This window comes from Lepus europaeus, chromosome 2, assembly GCF_033115175.1.
Source record: "Lepus europaeus isolate LE1 chromosome 2, mLepTim1.pri, whole genome shotgun sequence".
NCBI lineage: Eukaryota > Metazoa > Chordata > Mammalia > Lagomorpha > Leporidae > Lepus > Lepus europaeus.
The window spans coordinates 174,864,093-174,889,747 of record NC_084828.1 but is presented as its reverse complement, the minus strand read 5'-3'; the positions used below and the strand labels follow the sequence as shown (position 1 = coordinate 174,889,747).

Genomic DNA, 25,655 nt, shown 5'->3' with positions numbered 1-25,655 from the left:
GCTGCGGGGCCAGGGCGGCACCGGGGTGGCTGGCGCGCTCTGACCACTGCCTCTCTCCTGTCCCGAGGTACGATGGTGTCCGCCCTGGAGAAGCAGAAGCACATCCCTTTCCCTCCGACGCTCTTCCGCATCGTGCGCCTGGCTCGCATCGGCCGCGTGCTGAGGCTGGTGCGGGCGGCCCGGGGCATCAGGACGCTGCTCTTCGCGCTCATGATGTCGCTGCCGTCCCTGTTCAACATCGGGCTCCTCCTGCTCCTCGTCATGTTCATCTACGCCATCCTCGGCATGAACTGCTTCTCTGACGTGAGTCCGCAGCCCGGGGTCGACGACATCTTCAACTTCAAGACTTTCGTGCGGAGCATGCTCTGCCTCTTCCAGATCACCACTTCCGCGGGCTGGGACGCTCTGCTCAGCCCCATGCTGAAGTCGGAAAACGCCTCCAAGAACCGCTACCTCCCGGCCATAGCCATCGCCTACTTCGTCAGCTACATCATCATCTCCTTCCTCATCGTGGTCAACATGTACATCGCCGTCATCCTGGAGAACTTCAACACGGCCACGGAGGAGAGTGAGGACCCCTTGGGTGAAGACGACTTCGAAATATTCTATGAAGTGTGGGAGAAGTTTGACCCCGAGGCCACGCAGTTCATCGCCTATTCCTCCCTTTCCGACTTCGCCGATGCCCTGCCAGAGCCTTTGCGGGTGGCAAAGCCGAACAAATTTCAGTTTCTAGTGATGGACTTGCCCATGGTGAGCGGGGACCGGCTGCACTGCATGGACATTCTCTTTGCGTTCACCACCAGGGTGCTCGGCGACTCCAGCTGTCTGGACAGCATGAAGGCAATGATGGAGGAGAAGTTCATGGAGGCAAACCCTTTCAGGAAGCTCTACGAGCCCATAGTCACCACCACCAAGAGGAAGGAGGAGGAGCGGGGCGCTGCGGTCATTCAGAAGGCCTTTCGGAAGTACCTGACCAAGATGACCAAGTGCCCCGTGGAAGACAGACCCCCTTCCCCACTCCAGATGCTCTGCAACGGAGACGTGCCCAGCTCCGAGGCCGCCACGGGCAAGGCCCACTACGACTGAGCCCTCACCTGCTTCCCTACCTCACGGCCTCACAGCCTGGCGTGCAGCCCCTGACTTCAGAGGCCCACAGCTCAGTGTAGGAACAAACCTCGGGCTCTGAGAAACTAGCCGCTCCGCTTTCCGGAGTGTCTGCAACACTTCAGATCCTCCCTGCAGACACCTCAGATAAAGCTGCCTGACCCTTGGCCACAGGCACTGCTGTACTGAGGAAGATTCTAGAAGGGGCAAGAGAGGACACACTAACGCTAGCATTGACACACAGTTCAAACTCATCAGAACAAAATAATAGGTAACAACACGTAAAAGTTTTAGATTGTGTTTTACGTATGTTTCTAGACACACTCAGTATCTGCTGTTTTGTCAGTGGTTTATCATGCACAGTTCTTTTGCATGCTAAATGAAAGTTCAAAACATGCCGATAAACAAACAGCCTCTTGCAGATGGATTTACCAACACTGGATATTTTAGGTTTATTTCAAACCTAAGGAAAGATCTTGGCTTGTCAGCTACCACTCTTTCTTTCATAAGCCACAGTCTGTTATGGGGACAACTGAAAACCAGGGGTCAGCATTTGTGGTGCAGCAGGTTAAGCTGCTACCTGCAGTGCCAACATCCCACATGAGCACCAGTTCAAGTCCCGGCTGCTCCAGTTCTGATCCAGCTCCCTGCTAATGCATCTGAGAAAGGCAGCAGAACATGGTCCAAGTGCTCGGGCCTTTGCACCCCTGTGGGAGACCTGGATGGAGTTCTAGGCTTCTGGCTTCAGTCCGGCCCAGTCCTGGTCATTGAGGCCATTTGGGAAGCAAATCAACGAATGGAAGATCTTTCTCACTCTTCTCTCTTTCTCTCTTCATAATTCTGCCTTTCAAATAAATAAATCTTTAAAAAAAAGAATAGAAAAAAATTTGAAAAATAAAGGACATTTTCAATTTTCATTTCTTTCAAGACAGTATAGCAATATTTTCTTCTTGTTTTGTGGCTGTATAAGTAGGGGTTTAATATGGTTCTTTGCTCAGAATTAAATACCAGAGCCACTGGTGTGCCTTACAAGTGCGTGACAATTGACTCTCCTGAACAAAAAGTCACACTTTGTAGTTCTGTGATGTGAACACTCCCATCCTGACTGCTTTCATGCTTTTACTGGACATGGAATTGGGAAGAGACACTCATAATAAGCTCTCAAGAGCCGGCCGGAGCTAGCTCCCCTACACCACTTAAAACTCACCGAGGGGCCAGCGTTGTGGTGTAGTGGGTTACACTGTGCCTGCAATGCCAGCATCTCATTTGGGTGCCAGTTCAAGTCCCAGCAGCTCCACCTACAATCCAGCCCAAGTACTTGAGCCCCTGCCACCCAGGGGGGGAGATCTTGGCTTCAGCCTGGTCCAGCCCTGGCCTTTGTGGCCATTTGGGGAGTGAACCAAATCTGTCTCTGCCTCTCTCTCCATAGTGTTGCTTCTCAAATAAATAAATAAATCTTTTAAAAAAGAAAAGGCAACCTCATGGAGGCCCTGGGATGGAGACAGGACTCTGCCGGCCACACCTGGGAGCCACGGTGCACACTGATTATCCAGTGATCGCAGCCATTTGTTGAGTTCAGCATGCCACGCAACCCAGAGAAAAACCTAAGCCCATCCAAAGGGCTTGGTGCCAAGAGTAGCCCGGGACTCCCCCAGAAACTGGAGATGACCAGGGGCCAAAGCAGGCATTTACTTACCTTTCATCCCTCAGAGGGGCTAGGCTGGGGGCAAACCTACACTGTGGTAACTTCAGTGTGGGGAGACTTCCCAGGCGTCTCCCTGCAATGCTGGGCCTCACGAAGGAGGGAAGAGCTGACGTGCCTGTCAGCAGCCTGGAGTTGAGGTCTGACCCTCTGACCTCCTCCCGCCGTGCAGCAAAGCAAAGGCAGGACGGCGGCCCATGCTGGGGGTGGGCTGAGTGTGCAGGCCTTGTCCGTGTGCGAGGTCTGATCCGGACCTGACGCGTTGGGACCCAGCACCCGAGCTTGGTGGGTTTGTAGGCAGCTCTGTCTGCAGCCCCGGTGAGACGGTTCGTGTCAGCAGCATCTCGTGTTTACTTGGTAGCTTAGGGCTGCAGCGCTGACTACACACTGGTCACGGAGAACCGCATTTGTACCTAAAGCAACCCAATGAGGGAGGGGTGCAGCGTTTCCAAATGACAAAACGGAGGCCCGGCGAGGCTGAGTGACACACAGTGAGGTACCTCGTACAGCGTGAGCCTTTGTGCCCTGCTGGGGAGGGGCAGTGGGTGGGCCCAGGACCAAGAAGTCTCCAGGGTCTTCCGTGCAAGACCGCGAGGGTCCCGAGGAAAGCGTCCGTCTTACAGTCATGGCCAGGTTCCCCTGGGAACGGCCTCTGAGGGCTCCCGGGCTCCCGAGAGTTCTGAAAAGATGGCTGCTCCCTGCTTGGGGAGGATCTGCTGTGTGCACAGACGTCCATCCCCCCCCCCCCCCCCCCCCCCCCCCCCGCCACCTGTGCCCTCCACGCGGAGCCACCACTTTCCCCGGGCCACCTCCCGGGGAAGCACCGGGTCTGCTGGGCTCGCAGAGGTCGAGTCCCGCTTCCTTCACTAGGTGGCAGCAGATGCCCTGTGCTGAGGGCTGTCAGCGCCCGTGGGAGCCTGGCCCGGGAGGGCGGGGGCTCAGGGAGGGCTCCACCACAGGAAGTGCTAGCTCACCCACGCCCTGGAGGGGTGCGAGGAAGCCCGGGCTCAGCAGAGAAGCTTCTCACCGAGTAAGCATCCAGGATGCCCGAGAGGCTGGGCTCTTCGGGGGCCACACCGCGTGTCCACGGTGAAAAGCCCTACAGGCTCACGAAACAGCCCTCGTCTTCTCCCAGGAAACCAGGCCCAGCTCTGGGAGCAGTGTGCTGCAACCCTGCACGAACTGCTTGCAACCCGTGGTCCTTGATCTCTGGAGCACGTACACTCGTTGGAATAGAGTTAGACAAGCGTTCACGGGACGACAGCACAGTACGGTACAACCACGGCCATACGCCAGCGTCGCCTCTCTGTTGAATTTTGACAGGTAGAGCATGGAGGGGCAGTGGGTGACAGCGAGTGGGTGACAGGTAGAGGTTTTTAGGAGAAGATTTGAGGTAGAGGGAGCAGCTCAGGAAGCACCATGGGAGCTGGAAGCCAAACCTGCAAAGAAGACTGAGTTGACCCATTGCACGTCCAGGGCAGACAGAGGAGCAGAAACGGACTGCGGGTGGAGAGCCTCAGATGCCAGAGTGCAGCCTGAGACGTGTGCGGGACCAGGGACGCACGGAAGGCGTCTGAGTCCCCGAGGAAAACAAACGGCCCCGGGCGTGCAGGGTGGAACAGAGCAGAGGACCCTCAGCCCGGGCCGGTGGGGAAGAGGCTCTGACCAGGGAGGAGGGCCACTCTGCCTTCGCATTTGGGGGGAAGAAAGCCCGATGGTTAGAGCGTAGTGTTTGGATTCTAGGCCTGAGGGACCGCGTCCGTGTGGGCCTGGGACTTCAGGACAAGCTGCAGACAGAGTCCCCAGCCGCAGGCGGCAGCCAGACCGTGGGGGAGCGAGCACGCTCAGGCCTGGGAGGAGGCAGGACAGCTCCGAGGGCCAGGCTTAGAGACTGCAGAGGGGGGGTGGGACAGTGCCAAGACTGAGGGGGGCGGTGGGCGACGGCGAGTGCCACGTGGGGCGGTGGGCGACGGCGAGTGCCACGGCAGGCATGGAGGGGCGGTGGGTGACAGCGAGTGCCACGGCAGGCCGTCTGGGCACAGAGCAGGCGTCGTGGGAGAAACTCGCGCTCAGCACGAGGTACAGCCCTCCTCTCACCGCTTCCACCCTAAGCAGGCGTGAGCTCCAGCAAGTCCCAGCAGAGGCCGCCACGCCTGCTCCTGCAGCTTTTACAGGGCCAGGGGAGAGCCTGCCTTATCACAACCCAGGCTCAGAACCCAGCTGTTCCAGGGAGCAGTTTTGGAAATGCCAGCTATGAGCACCCAAGGCCCTTGAGAAAGTTGCAATCCTATACAGCTCCTCCTGCTCCGGGAGGCAGAGCCATTGGGCCCAGATCGCTGGTTGCCTGGCAACCCAGACAGAACCTCCAGGGTCACTCCGTGGGCAATCCTGCCCCTCGGTATGCAAGGAGCAACCAGGGAGGCAGGGAGAGCACAGGGCCGCCGCTCACTGAGCCCTGACTCTGGCCAGGTGACAGCGTCAGCAGCATCACCGCCCCCCTGCAGTGTCACGTAGAAGCTGTTTTGTTTGTAATTTATTTGAAAGGCAGAGCTACAGAGAGAGAGAGACACAGGAAGTCTTCCATCCCACTAGTTCACTCCCCCAAATGGCCGCAACGGCCAGAGCTGCGCAGATCCGAAGCCAGGAGCCAGGAGCTTCCTCCTGGTCTCCATGCGGGTGCAGGGGCCCAAGGACTTGGGCCATCTTCCACTGCTTTCCCAGACCATAGCAGGGAACTAGTTTGGAAGTGGAGCAGCCAGGACTCGAACTGGCGCCCTTATGGGATGCTAGTGCTGCAGGCGGTGCCTTTACCCCCGCACCACAGCACTGGGCCTGTAGAAACGACTTCTAACCACGACATACAGATGAGAAACCGAGGCATGGAGGAGAACTAAGGCTTTCCCAGGCCGCAGGGGCAGTAAGTGGCTCTGATCTCGAGCTGTAACCACGGGGCAACACTGTCCCACAGACAGAGGGACAGGCTGGTTGGCGTCGGAGAGCGGTGGGTACAGGGCTTTCCCGGCAGCGTCTGCAGATCTTCCACGGTCATTTCTGCTCCTCTGGAGATACAGCGTGGCCTCAGAGTTCTTTTTACTGCACTGGGGCGAGGCTTGCTCCCTCAGAGAGAGAGACAGAGAGAAAGGTCTTCCTTTGCCGTTGGTTCACCCTCCAATGGCCACCGCGGCCAGCGCACCGCGCTGATCCGAAGGCAGGAGCCAGGTGCTTCTCCTGGTCTCCCGTGGGCTACAGGGCCCAAGCACTTGGGCCATTCTCTACTGCACTCCCGGGCCACAGCAGAGAGCTGGCCTGGAAGAGGGGCAACTGGGACAGAATCCTGCACCCCGACCAGGACTAGAACCCGGTGTGCCGGCGCCACTAGGCAGAGGATTAGCCTGTTGAGCCATGGCACCGGCCTCCCTCCCCACTTTTAACAGACTCACTTCTGCCCACGCATGTGGCTCCCCGATGTTTGGACGGAGCCTCTATCTTTCGATCATTCTCTTCACTTCTCCAGGAAAACTGACTAGAACCGGGTGCAGGGAGTAGGGGCACTGTCGCTTCCCTTTGGACAAGTACTTGTGTTTAGGTAGCCCAGTGCTAATCAAACAGTGGGGGAGCCGGGGGCTTCCAGGGTACTAATTCATCCTCCCTCCCCAGCCCAGGACACTCCCCGTGTGTGAGCAGGCGAAGGCCGAACTTGAGTCTGCTGTGCCAAGTCACTTCACTCCCTTCCAGTGCTCTGAGCTCTTCCAATACCTGCAACATCACTTCTGGAGCCAGACCACACGCACGGCTCGTTCGCCACCGATTCTGAGCCCGTCAGGCTTCCAGATCGTTCTAAGTGCCACACGTGAAAACCTGCGTCTTGCCTAAAGGGGGTCTCAGCGAGGTTCTGGGTGGCTCGTGTTGGCAGTGAAGGTGGAAACGAGAAGTTCCCGCCACCCCAGGGAGGCTAGCAGAGGCCCGGGAAAAGGCTCACCCCTCTGAGGTCCCTGAGCAAGCAAAGGGACGCCCTGCCCGGCCTGGTCAGACAAGAGGGCAGTGCCAACAGAACTATCGGGCAGCTCGCTCTGATACTCACAGGGCCACCCTCCCCCGGCCCTGGAAGAGCTTGGAGGCACGCCCTCAGTTCACTCAGCCTGCTGAGGCTCTCTCGGAGAAGAGCGGAGCCCCACCTGCTGGCCCTGCCCATGCACCCCACCCCAGGAAGCAACTGACAAGCAGCTCTGAGTGGTTCAGCTCAAGGCGGCCCAGGGAAGCGAGGAGCTTTCCACCAGGCCACCTACAACCCACACAGCCTCCAAGCACCTGTTGTGAGCGGCACGGTTTGCTGAGGTCCTGGGGAGCAGCTGGCTGGCACCTATGCAGACCCCCTAGGACAGTCAGACAGGCATCCCACCTCAGTGCCAGCACACACAGCAATATACCAACCTGCAGAAACTAGTGGGCAGCTCGCACCTGCAGCTGGGCACCCAGGCTCAGAGCTGCCCGCGAACCTGCCCCTCCTAACGGAGCTGCATGCCAGCTGCTGGTGCAAGACCTCAACTCCTGCTCCAGGCACTGAGACATCACCAACGCCGATTACGGCACTGGAAGCCGTGACAACACTGCACTCGGCGGCCACCGAGAACCTGTCACCACGGCATATGGCAGAACACCTGGGACGCAGTGCCAGCAGACAGTCTTCTACGACAAAGCCACTCTACAGCCTTGGCAGCAGCCACGGGGCCGTCCGGTGCGCGAACAAGAACACAGGGGCACAAGAAGCGTGACGAAGCAAAGTAACACGCTGCGCTGGAGGGGCACAGAACCTCGCAAACAAAAGGCGGCGAAGAAAGGAAAAGCAACACGTTGCCTGACAAATCACTCAAAATAATGATTTAAGGGAACTTCGTAAAGGACAAAAGGATACGGCAGGCAATCCAGGGACATTAGAAAGACAATTCGTGACATGAATGTGAAATTTGGCATGGAGTTAATGAAAAGGAACTAATCAGAATTCTTGGTGTCTAAACCTCAACAAATGAAACTAAAAATACAGTTGAGAGCCTCAACAGCAAAACTGAGCGAAAGGAACAATTTCTGAGCACAAAGACAGGACTGTTGAAAGGCGTTAAACATCACAACAACGGTTTTAAAGAGCACAGGAAGCCTCGAGGTGTCTTGACAGCTTTAGCAAGCAGATAGCCACAGGGAGAAGAGGAAACCTAGGCCGTCAGAGTCCTGCTGGAGATTCTCCAAATGGCAACGTAGTGCCATTCCAGGTCCAGGAAAGCCAAAGATCCTGTCTGGGGCGTATCATAGTCAGAGTGGGGAGGACACAGGACAAGGAGGAGCTCTGCAAGCAGCAAGAGCAGCAGGTGCCTGACAGGGGAACTCACAGCCAGGAGAGAGCCCGCCGGACCCCCCAACGCCTTGAAAGAAAAAGTTGCCGGCCAGCTTTCCCACAATGCTCCCCTCCAGAAATGCAGGCAAAACCAAGGCCTTCCCGAGCAGCGGGGCTGGGGGACATCACCACGAGGTCACCTCTACAGGAAATGATCGAGGCAGCCCGACGTCGGGAGTGAGGGAGGGGGCCCCTGCGGGGGCGCTGGCATCCCATGGGAACCCAGGTTTGAGGCCCAGCTGCTCCCCTTCTGATCCAGCTCCCTGCTTATGCCTGGGGAAGCAGTGCGAGATGGTCCAAGGGCTTGGAACCCAGCACCCACATGGGAGACCTGGAAGAAGCTCCTGGCTCCTGGCTCTGTACTGGCCCAGCTCCGGCTGTTGTGGCTCTTTGGGGGATGAACCAGTGGATAGAAGACCTCTCTCTCTCTCTCTAAGATTTTATCTATTTATTTGAGAGGCAGAGGGAAAGGCCAATCCGAAGCCAAGAGCTTCTTCCAGGTCTCCCACGTGGGTGCAGAGGCCCAAGCACTTGAGCCATCTTCTACTGCTTTCCCAGGCCATAGCAGAGAGCTGGATTGGAAGAGGAGCAGCCAGGACTAGAACAGCGCCCATATGGGATGCCAGCGCCACACACAGAGGATTAACCTACTGGGCTACAGTGCTGGCCTCGCTATCTCTTTCTCTCCCCCTCTCTCTGTAACTCTTCCTCTAAAATAAATAAATAAAATCTGGGGCTGGCGCTGTGGCATAGCAGGTAAAGCCTCTGCCTGCAGTGTTGGCATCCCATGTGGGCACCAGTTCGAGTCCCAGCTGCTCCACTTCTGATCCAGCTCTCTCCTATGGCCTGAGAAAGCAGTAGCAGATGGTCCAGGTGTTTGGGCCCCTGCACCTCTTGGGAGACCTGGAAGAAGCTCCTGGCTCCTGGCTCCTGGTTTAGGATTGGCGCAGCTCCGGCCACTTCAGCCATTTGGGGAGTGAACCATCGCAAGGAAAACCTTTCTCTCTGTCTCTCCCTCTCCTTGTCTGTATCTTTGCCTCTTGAATAAATACATAAAATTTTAACAAATAAGTAACTAAATAAACAAAATCTTAAAGAAGAAGTGGAGGAGTGAGGTGGTGGGCTTGTGCTGTATCAGGCTAAGCTGGCACATGGGACACCCACATCGATATCCGAGTGCCTGGATCAAGTCCCACCTCTGCCTTCCGCTCAAGCAGTAGTTAATGCCTGAAGTACTCCAGCCCCTGCATCCACATGGGAGACTCAGATGGATTCCTGGCTCCTGGCTTTGGCCTGATCCAGCCCTGGCTGTGGTAGGCATTGGGGAAGTGAAGATCTCTCCCTGTCTTCTCTGGGTCACTTTCGAATAAACAAATAAACCTATCACCATGAAAGCATGTAAGAGAGAAATCTAACGGTAGAGCAGATAGACAAATGAGAAAGAAAAAAACCTCATGATTCATATTTTATGCTTACTTTTTTCCTGGATCCTATTTGCTACACATTTAGCTAACAACTTAAGTAGGACTAGAGTTCTGTAAGTTTCTTCTTGTATGCATTAGAGTTTGATACTAGGGTTATATTGGTCTAAGATGGGTCGGAAAGCACTTGGTCCTGTTTTCTGACAGAACATGTTATTATGCTATTTTTTAGATTTTAATTCACCAGCGGAATTATTTAGGCCTTTAGTTTTTCTTCTGGGGGGAAAATTTTAAAAATAAATATAATTTCTTAAATATGAAGAGCTATTAAATTTTTTCTTCCTATGTCAGTTTTCTGAGTGTATTTTTAAAGAAATGTGTATATCTTACATAAGTTGCCAAAATTGTTGGCATTTTTTAACATTCTTTTTTTTTAATTAAAAATGGAACTATCCTGAAATTCAGCATTCCACCACTGGATGAACCCAAAGCAGATTAGATCAGCCTGCCAAGGAGACACCAGCACTCACGTGTCCTGCGGCACTGTTTAACTCACTGCGCACAGCGCCGGCCACTGTTCGCCACAGCCAACGTGGAACCCAGCTAAGCGATCATCAGGATGTATAAGGAAGATGTGTAGCACACGCATGGTGGGATCCTGCTCGGTCTTAGAAAGGCTGAAATCTGCTCATTTGCAGCAACACGGAGAACATTGTATTAGCTGAAATAAGCCAGGCACAGAAAGACAAACACCACGTGAGCTCATCCATCCGTGGGGTCTGGAAAAGCTGACCTCGTAGAAGTTGAGAGTGGAACAGTGGGCGGAGGGAATGAGGAGTGGGCAGTGGGCAGTGGCACAACGGTGCAGCTGAACAGGAGGAAAAGGCGTGATGTTCCACTGCACCACAATGCCATGCACTCCACATATATGGAAGAGAGAATGTGCAGGTTCTGCCGAGGGGTCACGGAGCTGATGGTGTGCTCTGCTCTGATTGTATCATTACACAACGTGCGCATGTACCAGAACACCACAGTGTTCCCGTAACCCGTATGATTATGTGTCCTTCTAACTTTTTAATGTTAAAAAGAAAAAATGAAGTTCCCAAATCAATGGCTTCAGCTCCGATCATCACAAACTACACAAAATAAACATAAGCAATAGAATAATAAGAATAAGAGACAAAGTAGCGAAGTACAAAACAGAAAAACAGTGAAGAAAATCAATGACACTAAAAGCTAACTCATTGGGAAAATCAATAAAATTGATAAAGCTCTAGCTAGACTAATCAGTGAAAAAAAAAAAAGAAAAAGCAAATAAGGAAGCAACATCAGGGTTTGTCGGGGCCAGTGGCCCTGGCCCGACATGAGATGCAGCAGGCTGAGGCTGTCCCTTATCTAATCCTGTTTCCAAGACTTTTCGTCCCACATTCCTGCAGGCAGGATGTGACTTCTGATGAAGGTTTATGATGTTCTTTGCTCTATCTGCAGAGCTTGTACCCTGATCATTGCTACTTTGTAAACTTGCTCTATTCCTGTGCTATGCATGATTGCACACAATGAATGTTATCTGTATGGGGTCTGGGGTATATATCCTTGTCTTTCTGTGTACTCGGGGCTGGAGACTGAAGGGTTTCCTTAGGGAGACTGCCTCCAGTCCCTCATTGCCGGGCCCCCTACTTTGGCTTGGAACGCGATGAGGCAATAAATGTGGTGATGAATTGACTGAGTGCTGCGTGTCTCCATGTGGTTTGTCGGGTGGCCTCCGACAAGGGTTGACAGAGGAGAAATCACCCCAGATTCCCAGACAATAATAGGATAAGGAGGGGCTATCACAAATAATTTTACTCTGGCAAACTCAACCACTCAGATGAAGTGGGAAAACTCTTTAGAAAACACAAACTGGCTTCACTCAAGACGAAACAGATAACTTGAGTAGTGTTATATTTTAAATTTAATTTGTGGTTAAAATGCTTTACACAAAGAAAACTCCAGGCTTACATGGCTTTACATGGCAAATTCTATCAGACATCAGACGAAAAAAATTCCAGTTAGTTCTACATAATTTCCAGAAAGCTGAAGAAATGGAAATATTTCCAGGTCACTCCATGAAACCTTGATTTGAAAAACAAAGAATTTCAAAAAAAAAAAAAAAAAAAAAAGAGGGGAGAGAGGTGCCAGCATTGTGACAGCAAGTAAAGCTGTCACCTGTGGTGCCAACATCCTGTGGGTGCCGGTTGGTGTCCTGGCTGCTCCAGTTCTGATCCAGCTCCCTGCTGATGGCCTGGGAAAAGCAGTGGAAGATGGCCCAAGTGGGAGACCTGGAGGAAGCTTCAGCCCCTGGTTTCAGCCTGGCCCAGCACTGGCCGTTGTGGCCATCTGGGGAGTGAACCCGTGGGTGGAAGATCTCGCTCTGTCCAATATCTTTCATGAGCATAGATTCAAAGATCTGAATTCAAATATTTACAAAACTTGGCAAATCAAATCCAGAGACACATTTTTAGAATTGATGAGTCACAATCAAGTGGGCCTTATCCAGAATGATCTAATGTTAAAAATTAATTGGTATTATGAACTAAAAAAAAAAAAATTGGTATTATGAACTAAAACAAACAAAAAAAAAACTGTTCAATCAATTCCAAAGATGCAAAATGAAAAATCAGTAACCAAAGTCTGCAGGTTCTGATTAAGGGGAAAACCCCCAGCAAACGAGGAGCAGGGAACACAAGCTGGTGGGGGCCGAAGCAGCAACAACTGACCGTGTGATGGTGCACCTGCCCCCCAGCCAGGAGCAGGGCAAAGCCGCCGGCTCAGCCTCTCCTTCTCAACACTGCGCAGGAATCCAGCCAGGAAACAGGGCGGGAAACGTGGAACGGCCCACACGGACGGGACAGGGAGCGAGACTGCCTGTGGCTGCACGTGGCAGGACTGTGGAAAGGCCGACGGAGCCTGCAAGAAAGCGAGATTACCAAGGCAGCAGGGGACAAAGTCACTATTGGAGACCGACCGTATGTCTGTGTACTAGCAAAGAGCAAATGTAAGTTAAAAGTCAAAAAATACTGCTTGCTAATTACAGGGAAACAGGTGAAACACTTCAAGATAAATCTGACAACTGCAGTGCAGGTCTTGTGTACCAAAACCTACAAAACACTGCTGGCCGAGAGAAACTGAAACAGACGTGAGTAGGTAAAGAAGACCTTGGTCATGGATCAGCAGATTCAAGATTGATATCAGTTTCCCCACATATTTATGCTCCACTGATGTCTGGTGAAGATGTTAAGGTGATTCAGCGAAGAGATGGGTCTCTTTAAAAAAATGCCCGGTGGCTGTAGGATAGTTGGGCATCCATGTGGAACAATTAATTATGATCCTTGCTTCACATCTTATGCGAAAATTAACTCAAAATGGATCACACACCTAGATGTAACTGAACCAGAACTATACACTGGAAAACACAAGAAAAAAAGTCTTGGTATTGAGTTGGCAAAGATTTCTTAAATACAACACAAAAAGCACTCGTTTTTGAAGGACAAAAATCAACAAATTAGACTTCGTCCAAATAATGAAAAGAAAAGGAAAAAATTACCGCAGCCGAGTTTGGCCGAGGATATGGGTCAGCCGGAGCTGCCATACGTTGCCGATGGGAGTGTAAGATGGCACAGTCACACTGGAACATGGTTTCCTTGGTTATCACAAAGTTAAACACACACCTACCAACCCGGACTCCCGTGTCTCTGTGTGGGCATATGTTTTCATTCCTATTGGGTAGACACTTGGGAGCCGAACTACGCCTGAGTATTTACCCAGCAGAAACGAAAACATATGCCCACACTAACACTTGGGCATGAATGCTAAGAGCAGCTTTGAGTTTAACTGCCAAGAACTGTAAGCAACCAGGTGTACATCTGTAGGTGAACAGGTTGATAAACCACCATACGTCCACTCGCTGCTCGGTACTCGGCAAGCACAGAGGAGGGCACTCCTGATCTCCAAGATTCTCAGAAGAAGTACACTCCGGGAAGGAAACTAGGCAGAGACAAGCATAGCCCTGTGAGCCGATTAGTATAAAGTTCTAGAAAACTGCACTCAGCTGCGCTGATGAGAGGTAAATCTGAGGTAACCAGGGCCTGGGGGTGGGGTGGGGAAGAAGGGGCGGGGCGGCGCTGTGGCACAGTAGGTTAATCCTCCGCCTGCTGCGCTGGCATCCATAGGGGCGCTGGTTCAAGCACTGGCTGCTCCTCTTCCTATCCAGCTCTCTGCTATGGCCTGGGAAAGCAGTAGAAGATGGCCCAAGTCCTTGGGCCCCTGCACCCACATGGGAGACCCGGAAGAAGCTCCTGGCTTCGGATCAGCAAAGCTCCAGCCATTGCAGCAATCTGGGGAGTGAACCAACAGAAGGAAGACCTCTCTCTCTCTCTCTCCCCCTCTCACTGTCTGTAACACTACCTCTCAAATAAATAAATAAATAAATTCTTTTAAAAAAGAAGAAGAAAGGCGGCGGCTTTGGGGGATGGCGGCTGTGTGCACTGTCCTGGTGAGCAGCCTGTCAAAATGACTTCTTTCTTTTTTTTCAAGACTTATTTATTATTTGAAAGGCAGAGTTACAGAGAGGCAGAGACAGAGAGAGAGGGGTATTTTTATTTTTAAAAAGATTTATTTATTTACTTGAAAGTCAGAGTTACACAGAGAGAGAAGGAGAGGCAGAGAGAGAGAGAGAGAGAGAGAGAGAGGTCTTCCATCTGATGGTTCACTCCCCAGTTGGCCGCAATGGCTGGAGCTGTGCTGAGCCAAAGCCAGGAGCCAGGAGCTTCTTCCAGGTCTCCCACACAGGTGCAGGGGCCCAAGGACTTGGGCCATCTTCCACTTCTTTCCCAGGCCATAGCAGAGAGCTGGATTGGAAGGGGAGCAGCCGGGTCTCAAACCAGCGCCCATATGAGATGCCAGCACTTCAGGCCATGGCTTTACCTGCTATGCCACAGCACCGACCTCCAAAGTGCACATTTTCAATATGTATAATTTGTCAGCTGCAACAAGCCTGAAAAAAAAAAAACAAACAGTGCTTGAAAACATGGAATCTAAATGGAAGTCTCCATTTGCCTCTAGACCCCTCATTTTAGCACGACAGCTGAGCAGGGCGCTGTGACACTTGCACACGCACCACCTGTTGGGGAGGCACACCCAGCAGGGGGCTGCCCTGGCAGAGGGTGGGAACCACTACCCAACAGTGCGAAAGGGGCTGGTGGACGAGAGTTACAGCAACGCCCTCACGGGGGAATAGCAAAGCTCCGACACCCCAACCTTGCTGGTCCAGACAGGAAAAGCCACACACAGAGAACGGCAGCGACAAACGAGCCTCCTGACCACAGTGGGGACAGACTCAGGGACAAACCGGTCAGCGAGGGGACAGGTGCACCCTAGCAGCAGGGCCTGGGCTCTCTCTCCTCTCCCCTGCCGCTGTCACTCACTGCCCAGAGCGAGCCCCCTTGAGGGCCCGTGGGCGGGTGGTTTTAGCCTCTCTCCCCTCCCCACGCGGAGCTGGGGAGACCAGTTGGCCCCCAAGCACTCTGCATCCTGGCCTGCACCCTCTCCCGGGCCTCGCCCCTCTTCCCAGTCCCAGGAGGGTGCTCAAGGATCCTGCAGCCCGGAGGACGGCTCTTTGCACCCCAGCCGCCGCCCCGGGAGGCAGGAAATGTCGGGCACTCTCCGTCTCCCTACGGACCGCGTGAGCTCATTCTGGTAAAAGTTTAATGCCTGAAAGACAATTACATTTAAGAACGCTCTGATGAGCGCCACGGCCGCTTTTTCTCAGAGCTCCTGGGGCCTGCAGACACCTTCCCGCTCCCGCCCCAGCGTGCCGAGAAAACCTCCACGTTCGCTCCCAGGGCAGTGGGACCCAACCCCTGGCCCCTGGCCCCTGACCCCTGACCCCTGACGGTGGGGCCTGCAGCCAAGCCCAGCCCCTCTCTGGGCCTAACTGTGACAAGATGAGATGAAGGGGCCGACTCAGATGCCCTGGTGTGTGTGTGTGTGTGTGTCTTGCTGTGCAAGAACAGGAGTTTGGGAAGGGATGGTCCAGGGCAGAAATGCCCGAAGCCAGAGATGTTGGAAGTGACGGAGGGATTCCGGATGGATTTCTGCCCATTTAGAGAACAAACAGACACCAAGGATTTTGCAAAAGTACAGTCTGGGGTGCAGGGGTGACTCCGCCTGCCATCACAGGCCTCTCACCAGCCAGCCCCGATGTGCCAGGGGTCGCCAGGCACGGGCTAGCCGGCTCAGGCAGGCCCCAGGAAGGATCTGCATGCTACCTCTAACCCACTCCTCACTGTCCCCGAACCGGAACCGGCCAGCCCCAGGCTGTCCTTTGCACGATCCTGCTGGCTCCTGCCTCCGCCTCCTCACACCAACTCACTCCATGGGCTGCCCCTCTCCTCTCGTTCCCTTCCCAGCCACACTCAGCCAGGCGCCAGAAGCTTCTCTCCAAGCCCCCTGAGAAGAGCCTTGTCTCCCCCTGGAACTCTGCACAGCCTGACACTGCGAGCGCCAGTCGGACCCTGGTCCGGAGGAAGTCCTGTCCGGGAACACAAGCTTCGCCTGCTGCCACCGACCACTGTCCCACTTCCATACTGGGACCCTGCAGCGCCTGCACAGCCACATTTGTGCCAAATCCCCCTTGGCTGGGGGCACGCTTGGGGCTGCTGGATTCTGGGGCACGCTGGGCCTGGGAGCCCAGGGCTGGAGGTTTTCTCAGGGGTGCTGTCTGGAGCCCATGGATGCACGCAGCAGCCTCAGAGCCGTCCCCCGCTCTGTGTCCAGGGGCATGGACCTCTGCAGGCTGCCTCAGCGGGGCTCCATGGCCACCTGACCTGCAGTTGGCTCTGTCAGCGGGAGGCCCCAGCTGGTGGGAAGGAAGGGGGCACTTCTTCCCGGCTTCCTCCCTGCCCCAGGGCTGTGTCCCCTGCCACCCGCTCCACCCCCACAGCTCCAGCTCTCCCCTTTGCCCCTTCCAGTCCAAGAGCAGGAATGGCTCCCGGCTACTGCTGGTCTCCTCAACTCCCTGGAGCCTGGCCTCGCCGACGGCCCCAGAGCTCCTTGCCTCCTGCTGTCCGTCCCCCGGAACGCTGTGCCTGGGTCGTCTGGCATGACCAACAACACACAGCAGAAGTGACTGCTGAGACCGAGTTCCGGAAGCCTGCGGTGTCAGTGTTGGCCACCTGCTGGCCTGCCCCCCTCTCTCAGGGACTGCTCACTCCCAGGGAAGCTGGCCAGCGGCTTTGTCGCCCCGCACAGAAGCCCGGGTGCCTGCGGCAAGTCCCGGGGACAGGCAGTGACGTGGCCTCTGCGGGCAGCTGGCCTGCAGCCTCAGACCACCCGGCCAAGCCTCTCCTGGGTCTCAGAAATACAAGGGTACTGAAGGCGACTACAAGGGGTCAGGGTTACTTGTCACACACGGGCAGACAACAATGCAACTCAGCCTGCTTCCGTCAAGTTTCCTGAGCCGTCTCCAGTGGGCTTAGCTCCCTGCTCCGTCCCCAGGGGCTCACGGCCACGCTCACGGTGGTGGCACTGGTGTGTTCCCGCAGAACGTCTGGAGCTCTGGGGGTCTGGGGTGGAACTCCATCTCTGGTGAGGACCCTGGACAGGGCAGAGTCCTGGGACTAACAGGGGACCTGGGACAAGGGGATGGAGAGGGAGAAAGGGAAGCAAAGGGGAACAGACCGGGAGTGGCCGGCAGAATCAGTGAGCATGGCTGCAGTCCACGGGGGCGTCGTCCAGCACCCTGCTGCTCTGCACTGAGCACAGCCAACCCATCGCACGGGACCAGGGTGGGCGCTCAGGGACGCTGTGCAGGTGAGACCCTCCGGGCTGGCAGCTCCACGTGGTGGACGCAGCAGTGCCTCTACGCCAGTTTTGCTTAGGGCACCACATCCTGACTCCGCCCTGCGCATCTCTGCCAGTCAGCCAGGGAGCTCGGGCCGGTCCCGGGGTGGAGAGGCCTCACAGAGCAGCCCCTGCCCAGAGAGGATGGGCAAGGTGCCCCTCGTGGGCGGGGCGCGCCTTCCTGCTGTCGGCTGGGGCCAGCGGCCAGGGCTCTCTGCGCAGGGGAGCTTTGTGTGGCTGGGTGGCCCCAGGGTGCCCTCCCTGACTCATTTCCTGTTATTCTGCCCGGAGAAGCCCTGCCATTCGCAGAGCAGAATCTGACATTTTTACAGGACTTGCTTCTGAGGCCTTTGGTCAGGAAGAAAGCGGGGACCCTTTCTTTTATATTTACAAAGCCATTAATTGGCTTCTTTATAAAATTAGACTCCATTATGAGCTCAATTGGAGTGGGAGCGTAGCTTTATTTAGTCCAAAACACGGAGCAGTTTTAAAGCGTTCTTTTTAACAACCGATGTTCAGCGGTAGGAAGACTGGCACGGTGGGCTCTGCTCCTACTGCTGAGAGAGTGGCGGGCGCTGGCTTGGGCTCACAGCGCCCCTCAGGGCCGCCCACCACCTTGAGAAGAGAGGCAGGGGTGGGCGGCACGGCCCAGAGCCCCTGCCCAGCTCCTGCTGCTGCCTCCGGGTGTCCGTCCAGTAGAGAGAAGGGCCAGATGAGGCCCCTTCCCCCCACGCCCCGAACCTGGTCCCCACTCCAGGCCTTGCCTGGGCACCCAACCTCTGCTGTGGATGGGAGTTTACCCCCACCCAACCCAACTCACAGAGCCACAGGGGTCAGTCGTCTGCGTCACCTGCACTCTCGTCTGGGGACCTGGGACGCGTTGCCCAAGTTCCATTGACGTTTCACTCTTCAGGGCACACAGAGGCCCAAGTGCAGGTTCCTCTCGGCTGAACGTTCGCGAGCAGCAGCAGCCCTAGCCTCTCACCACCTTCCGGTCTCGATCGTGGAAGGGGCTGTTTGATGCCTGTGTCTGTAAAGGTTTGCTGATTTTGTTAGAGGCAGCGTTACCTTCCATTCGCTGGTTCGCTCCCCAGATGGCTGCAACGACCCCAAGTCAGGAGAGCTTGCTCTAGGTCTCCCACGGGCATGCAGGGGCCCAAGCCCTCGGGCCATCTGCAGCTTTCCCGCGCACACTAGCAGGGAGCTGGACTGGAAGTAGAGCAGCCAGGACACGAACCCTGAGCTCGCCACAGTGCCCGCAGTTTCATGCCTTTGGTGGTCAGGAGGCTCCTCAGAGGCCGGCAGAGAAACAGCCTGGGGTGCGGCGTGGGCAGGGCCTGGGGGCTCTTAGCTGGGGCTCCGACGATCTCCTCCAGAGGCCTCCGAGGAATTGGCCCCCTCTGCACTTTGCCTGTCTCTTGGAAAACTACACAGTGCTTCAGAGAGCTCACAGAGCTTGGGCCTAAAAGATGCTTGTCTTGGTGTAAAGCATAGTTTGTTGTTGTTGCTGTTTTGGTTTGGTTTTTATCACATGCATTTCCTACAGCCCTCACTAAGATTTCTCAGTGTTCAAGTGGTAGAAAGCCCCGTGTCTCCTGGGCTGCTCGGCCAGGGCTTGTAGGCCACGGGCCCTCGCTGGGTGCCGTCCTCCCTCTGGGAGGTCACCTGCTGCTCCCACCTCCCTGGGACCTCCTCTACACCTCCCTGCAGAAGGGTGCACCTGCAGCCCTACTTGCTGCCACTCCAGGGCCAGCGCTCAGAGACAGCTGAAGTCTCCCTCCTGGGACTGGGCCTGGCGCTCTGGAAGGAGGGGAGGAGGGGAGCCCACGCACAGTAGGGCAGACGCCACTTCCTGAACTCTGCCTGCCACTTGCATATTTCGTCAGAGGAGCCAGGAGCCTCCTCCCAGCCACCTTCCCTGTGCCCCACGTGGATCCATCAGTGAGCGCTGTCCACCACAATGTCCCCACCAAGCCCCTTCTCCCCTCCAGCCCCTCCCCCTCTGTGAGAGGACCCAGGGCAGGCTCCTTGCACACACTCAGACCTTTAAGGACCAGCTGCAGGCGCCGTTTGAATCGCGCTCTCTAGCCCATGCTCTCCGGCCTGAGGAGCCCAGAGTCAGCCCTGGCCCCTGCTTGGCTGGCTTCGCTCTGAGCACAGGGAGCAAACCTGGGGAGAGCCCAGGGGGCTTCCATGTCCTGGTCAGCTCTGATCAGTGAGAAGGGTCTCCTTTGCAACCACAACCATTTCTTTCTTTTTTCTTTTTTTTTTTAATTTATGAACTGTATTTCTAGGATTTCCCATGTAGTATTTTCAGAGCACAGGTTTAACTGAAACCACAAATTCCAAACTGTGAAGGTGGGACGACTAGATTCAGATAACACGAGGACCTTTCTTGGCAGATACAGTGGCCTCTTCCTGCTCCAGCTCCCCACAGCATGCTCTCTGTTCTGGCCACAGGCGCTGACGGGCTTTGGAGCCAAGCCCTGTGGCCAGCAGCTGCCTCCAGCTGTGGCTGCGTGGTGGGTTCACAGGTCAGGAGGGCTCCACCTCGGGCCTGGTGGGGGGAGAGGAGTGGGCAGCCTCTTCCTGACCTCGCCCAGGTTTGAATCTTATTCCAACAATCGAGTGTCTTTCACTGTAGAACTGGGAAGACTGGAGATCCCCTGGATTATTAAAACGTATTCTTGAGACCCTCCGCCGCCGCCTGCTTCAACTTCCTCCAGTCATTCATTCATTCAGCAAGTATTCGCACTAACCCTTCTCTCCCCAAAGAAGCATTAGAGGGAGAAAAAACAGGCCACAGAACCATCCCCTCCCTGCACGGATCTGCTGGCATCGTGGCTGGTTGAAGACGTGGAGTTCATTCCAATTAAATATATATTGTATTGAAATGCTCCGCACTCGGGTTTCGTCTCAGACTGGGGTACTCATTAGCATCCACTCTGTTCCGTGTGTCCATTTAGATGGAGCTGTGGCTCTCCTGGGCACGGCAGGCCTCTTAGCGCACACCCTGCCTCTCTGAGCCCATCTCTCGTTTCTCCTGCAGCCGAGCTAAGAGCTTTGAGATCCCAAATGTTCTCTCCTAAAGCCCTGTGCATGCGGCTTGTGCTCGGTCCTGGTCCAGGAGGCGCTGTCCTCGGAGCAGAGACCTGCCTGAGCTCACGCTGTGAAGGTGCCTTTCCTCTGCCTGTGCCGTTCACTTACAACATGGGCCAATTATCCCTCTGAAACAATTGTCATTAAAATGAGCACGAATCCATTTCGAAGACAATGTGAGCCTAGTGCGTCTCCCCCCAGCACCACCCCCATCCACTCCTACTGTGACTAGGAGCTTGGGGCACAAAACAACACCACGCTCTTCTAGTTTTCAAATGAATAGAACTGCAAGCTCAGGTCTGTTCACGTGTGGGGTCCTGCTCCCCTGGTGCACCTGCTCGTGCCAAGTTCAAAGATCCCAGAGGTTCACGGAACCAGGCTCACCCAGGTCCTGGTCGTTGGAATCCCAGGGAGGACGTGACATCCTCCAAAATGGCCCCGTGACCCCCAGGTGGAGTGTCGCTCCTTCATCCCGCTGACCTGTCTCCGGAGTTTGGGGTTCAAGGACTCTCATGCCTTCAGAACCCCAGGCCCCCCAAATACCCCAATACACCTTCCTGGCACCCTGGGCCATCCCATGTCCCCTGGGCCTCAGCCAACCTTGATGCTTGACCTTGGCCCTAGCCCTCACTCAAGGACAGCCTTTCTGAGCTCCAGGTTCATCACCCGTGACCTCAGCACACGTGGTGGCAGCCGCGCTCAGTCACAGGTCCTGGAGCAAGGGCTCCTTCTCCCCTCTCTTACAGAGAGGGCTGTGCCTGGGAAGTGACCCAGAGACTCAGCAGGCTGGGAGGGGCTCACCAGGGCCCCTGCAGTGTAGTCGTGGGGCCTGCTGTTCCAGCGAGCTTCCAGGGCCCAGGAACCTGCCTTAACTTCTCCGCAGGCCACTCTGACACTCAGAAGCCTGAAATCTACAGATCTGCACATCTAGACGGTCCTGTCTCATCCCCTCCCCTAAAACCAGACGGGCCGGAGTGGGCCTCCTGAGTCCCCAGCCAGTGTCAGTTGGCCTCGGCTTGTAGGAGGTGCCCCAGACCAGCCTGAATTTAAATCCCTCCCAAGGTTCCGGGGCAGGAGGGCCCTTGGCCACAGCGTCCAGAACAACAAGCCCCAACCTTCCCCCAGCTCTGCCTGGCTGCCCCTCCTTCCTGTTGCATCCTTGCTCTGCAAGCCCCACCCTCTGGACATCAGGGCTGTGCAGACAGAGGGCTGCGACGCAGTCCTGCCTCCATGAGCAGTGTCACCAGGCTCTTACGTACAATGGGAGTGACGGGTGCGGGCACTGTGGCGCAGCGCGTTGAGACCTGCATGCTACATCAGAGCGCCAGTTTGAGACCCACCCTCTCCACTTCCCACCCAGCTTCCTGCTACTGCCTCCTGGGAGGCAGCAGGTGGTGGCTCAAGTGCTTGGGCCCCTGCCCCCCATGTGGGAGGCGAGGACGGAATTCTGGGCTCCTGGCTTTAGCCTGGCCCAGCCCCAGCTGTGGTGGTCATTTGGAGAATGAAGCAGCACATGGAAGCATGGAAGACCGAGCTATGTTGCTGTCTCTCCCTTTACTTCTCTGTCTCTATCTCTCTGTGTCTCCATCTCTCTCATCTATCACTTTGCCTTCCAAGTAGAAGAAAATAAATAAACAAGCACCTCCCAAAATGGGGTGACAGCACCTGCCTCCCAGGGTACAGAGGAGGGAGACGAGGCCCTGCTGGCCAGCGAATGGCAGTGGTCACCTTGCCAAGGAGTCAGCTGCCAGAGGATGGAGTGGGGAACAGAGTTCACCTCTCAGCTCGGGGAGGAGAAGCAGACACAGACCCTGGGGAAGAGGCGCCCAGGTGGTTCACAGCTCAGGTGTTCAGAGGCTCAGAGCCCAGTTCTCCACCCTCCCCCACAGTTAGTGACTGGATTTCTGCTTAGAAACCGGACAGGTGGGGACGTCGCCATGGTGTAAAAGGTTAAGCCATAGCCTGAAGTGCGGGTATCCCATATGGGCACCGGTTTAAGTCCTGGCTGCTCCACTTCCGATCCAGCTCTCTGCTGTGGCCTGGGAAAGCAGTAGAAGATGGCCCAAGTCCTTGGACCCCTGCACCCACGTGGGAGATCCAGATAAAGCTCCTGGCTCCTGGCTTCCAGCTGGCCCAGGCCTGGCCATTGCGGCTACTTGGGGGAGTGAACCAGCGGATGAGAGATCTCTCTTTCTCTCCCCCACCTCTGTCTCTGGCTCTCCTTCTCTGTAACTCTCTTGCATAAATAAGTCTTAAAAGCATTTTTTTAAAAAAGAAACCAGACAAGTGCGTCCACCACCCGAGGCCCTGGAGGCCGTCTGGACCCCTGGTCATGGAGTTGTGTGGGCAGCGGCGGCAGGGAAGGTGCTGCGGGCCTCTTCCTGGGTGCTGGGACTTGCCGAATGAGCTCGCGCGACAGCTCACACGCTCAGCCCTGGAGTCCTCCCGGTCTGGGGCCACATCTGGCACCCCGTGGGAGCTACAATGAAGGAGGCAGAGAGGCCGGACTTGGGTTTCAGCTCCCACCCCGACCACTCCGTGCTGTGGGCCTCAGAGCTCACTGTCCCCTCTCCGACCCTCCTCTATAACATGGATTAAGAGGGCTGCTGACCTCGCGGGAAGAAACAAGACGGCGCAGGCAGTGTGCGGAGGGCAGAGCCCCTGCACCTGGGGGAGGCGCTGTGCACGTGGTGCTGCCACCTCCCAGGGTGAGAGCCTCCCAGAGGAGGGAAGGCGGGCAGGACTTTCTGGACCACCACCCCCGTCCAGCTGCGAGAGGCACGTCGGCAGAGGGAGTGGGCGTGGCATGGACAGGGAGTGGATCCGTTCAGTGGTTCAAGTGGTTCAGTGACCGTTCCCGGGGCCCTGGAGGCAGCCTCTCCCTCTGCCGGCTGCAGACAGCTGCCGCTCTGGGGTCACAACCTCCCGGCAGGCAGCTCAGTGGCCTCCCTGCCCCAGGAGCTGGCCCAGGCATCTGTCCGGGCTGCCCTCCATCTCTGAGAGGCTTCCCAAGAACCAGCCCTCCCGGTGGGTCTCCCACTCCTGCTGTTTCCGACACAGGTGCAGGCTTGGTGCCACGGCCGCAGCCTCAGAGAGAGCAGTGCCTGAGCTCGGAGCCCTTGCACCTGCTGCCCTCCTCAGCTCCTGGTGCCTCTCACAGCGGCCACAGGAACATTGCAATCTCACGGAGGGACCCCGTTTCCCTGCGGGATAAACCAAGCTCAGGCCGGCACCGAGGCTCACTAGGCTAATCCTCCGCCTTGCGGCGCCGGCACACCGGGTTCTAGTCCCGGTTGGGGCACCGGATTCTGTCCCGGTTGCCCCTCTTCCAGGCCAGCTCTCTGCTGTGGCCCGGGAGGGTAGTGGAGGATGGCCCAAGTGCTTGGGCCCTGCACCCCATGGGAGACCAGGAGAAGCACCTGGCTCCTGCCTTCGGATCAGCGCAGTGCGCCGGCCACAGCGGCCATTGGAGGGTGAACCAACGGCAAAGGAAGACCTTTCTCTCTGTCTCTCTTTCTCACTGTCCACTCTGCCTGTCAAAAAAAAAAAACAAAAAAAAAAAACAAAAAAAAAAAAACAAGCTCCACAACCTTGCGCAGAGGGGGCTCTCTCTGGCCTCCCAGGCCCCAGGATCCTCTCCATCACCTCGATATCCTCAGGCCTGGCACAGAGGAATCCAGAGCCCCCTATTCCCAAATTCTACCCATGCTGGGGAAGCCCGCCCCAGCTGCCCACAGATGCCTGGATCTGACCAGCGCCGTCCCCATGGGAACCGAGTCCGGCCGGGCTCCAGGGCACAAGAGGAGCTTGCCTCTGGCCTCAACTCCCTCCCGCTTGCTGTGGCCCCGGAACTGGGCGTGGGCACCCACAGCCCCCACCACCGAGGCCCGGGACGGGGGTGGAGTTGGGGGCTGCAGCTGCAGGGACCTGGTGGGCAGGTTGCCATGGAAACCGAGCTGCTCTCCCTTCCCTGCTGTGTGAGTTCTACCGGGGAGGCCAGGCTCCCGGGGTGGTCCTGCTCCCCTGGGGCACATCCTCACCCTTCCCGTCTGTCCCGGGCGCATCAGGAACGCAAGGAGGGATGGGGCGCACCGGAGCAGGGACAGCACGGGGAGCAGGAGACTGGCCGAGACCCCCTCCCTCCCACCTAATCCGGCCTCTGCCACAGCTCCTGAAGCCCTTCCTGCCTCAGAGGAGCTGGCTTGCCATGGGGAGCAGCCACAGAAGGTGCGAGTCCCACGGGGAAATTCGTGGCCAGGAGCCTGGGACTGAGAGGCCTTGAGTGGTCCTCCTTGCTCTGACACTGGTGACGTCCACGCATCCCCATTTGCAGAGCAAGGGCGCCCCTGTCCAGCAGACACTCATCAGGTGTCACCACGCAAAGCTGAGTCAGCTATAGAGCCCTTGGGATTTGCTGGAGTATAATCTGTGTGCGCTAGTTAGACGCACAGATGTGGGACAGGCGCCGACGGATTACAAGAAAGGATGCACCCTGTATTCCCTCCCCCTAGCCAGGCGTGGTGCTAGGGGCTGCAGATCTAGAAACTGCTCGTGCACCTGCTGTGGAGGAGCTCCCAGCCCCCACAGAGGTCTTTGTTGACCTACTGTGCGCCCAGCACCGTTAAACATCCCAGAAGAGACAGGGTCACACTTTTCTCAAGGAGCACAAACAAATCTGAGAGAGAAGTGAGAGACGCACACGTGCAGAACGCAGAGGGAGGGTGTAGCCTATGAGGAAGACGGTTTCAATGAATATCTTCATTGGGGACAGAAGGCTGCTGGGAGGCAGTGCGTGCGGAAGGAGAAGTTTGGGTCAAAGGGAATAAACGCCAGTCTGTGTCATAAAACTCTGGTTGTCAACAACAAAAGGTATCATTGCAAAATATTCTGCTTTCTGGAAAATAATTTTTTTAAAAAAATTATTTTATTGAAAGGCAGAGTTACAGACACAGAGGCAGACACATACCTACACACACACACACAGAAAGAGAGAGAGAGAGAGAGGGAGGGAGAGAGGTCTTCCATCTGCTGGTTCACTCCCCAAATGCCCGCAACAGCCAGGCTT

General features: G+C 55.9%; 1 protein-coding gene across 1 annotated transcript in view; it reads left to right on the top strand.

Moving 5' to 3' along the window:
- SCN11A (sodium voltage-gated channel alpha subunit 11) overlaps positions 1-1,086 on the top strand; it is a 116,606-nt gene extending 115,520 nt beyond the window's left edge. Inside the window, exon 26 of the mRNA XM_062182747.1 lies at positions 68-1,086. Within this exon, the coding sequence (XP_062038731.1) occupies positions 68-1,086 (1,019 nt within the window). The remainder of the gene's footprint in view (positions 1-67) is intronic.
- Positions 1,087-25,655: the final 24,569 nt, after the last annotated feature.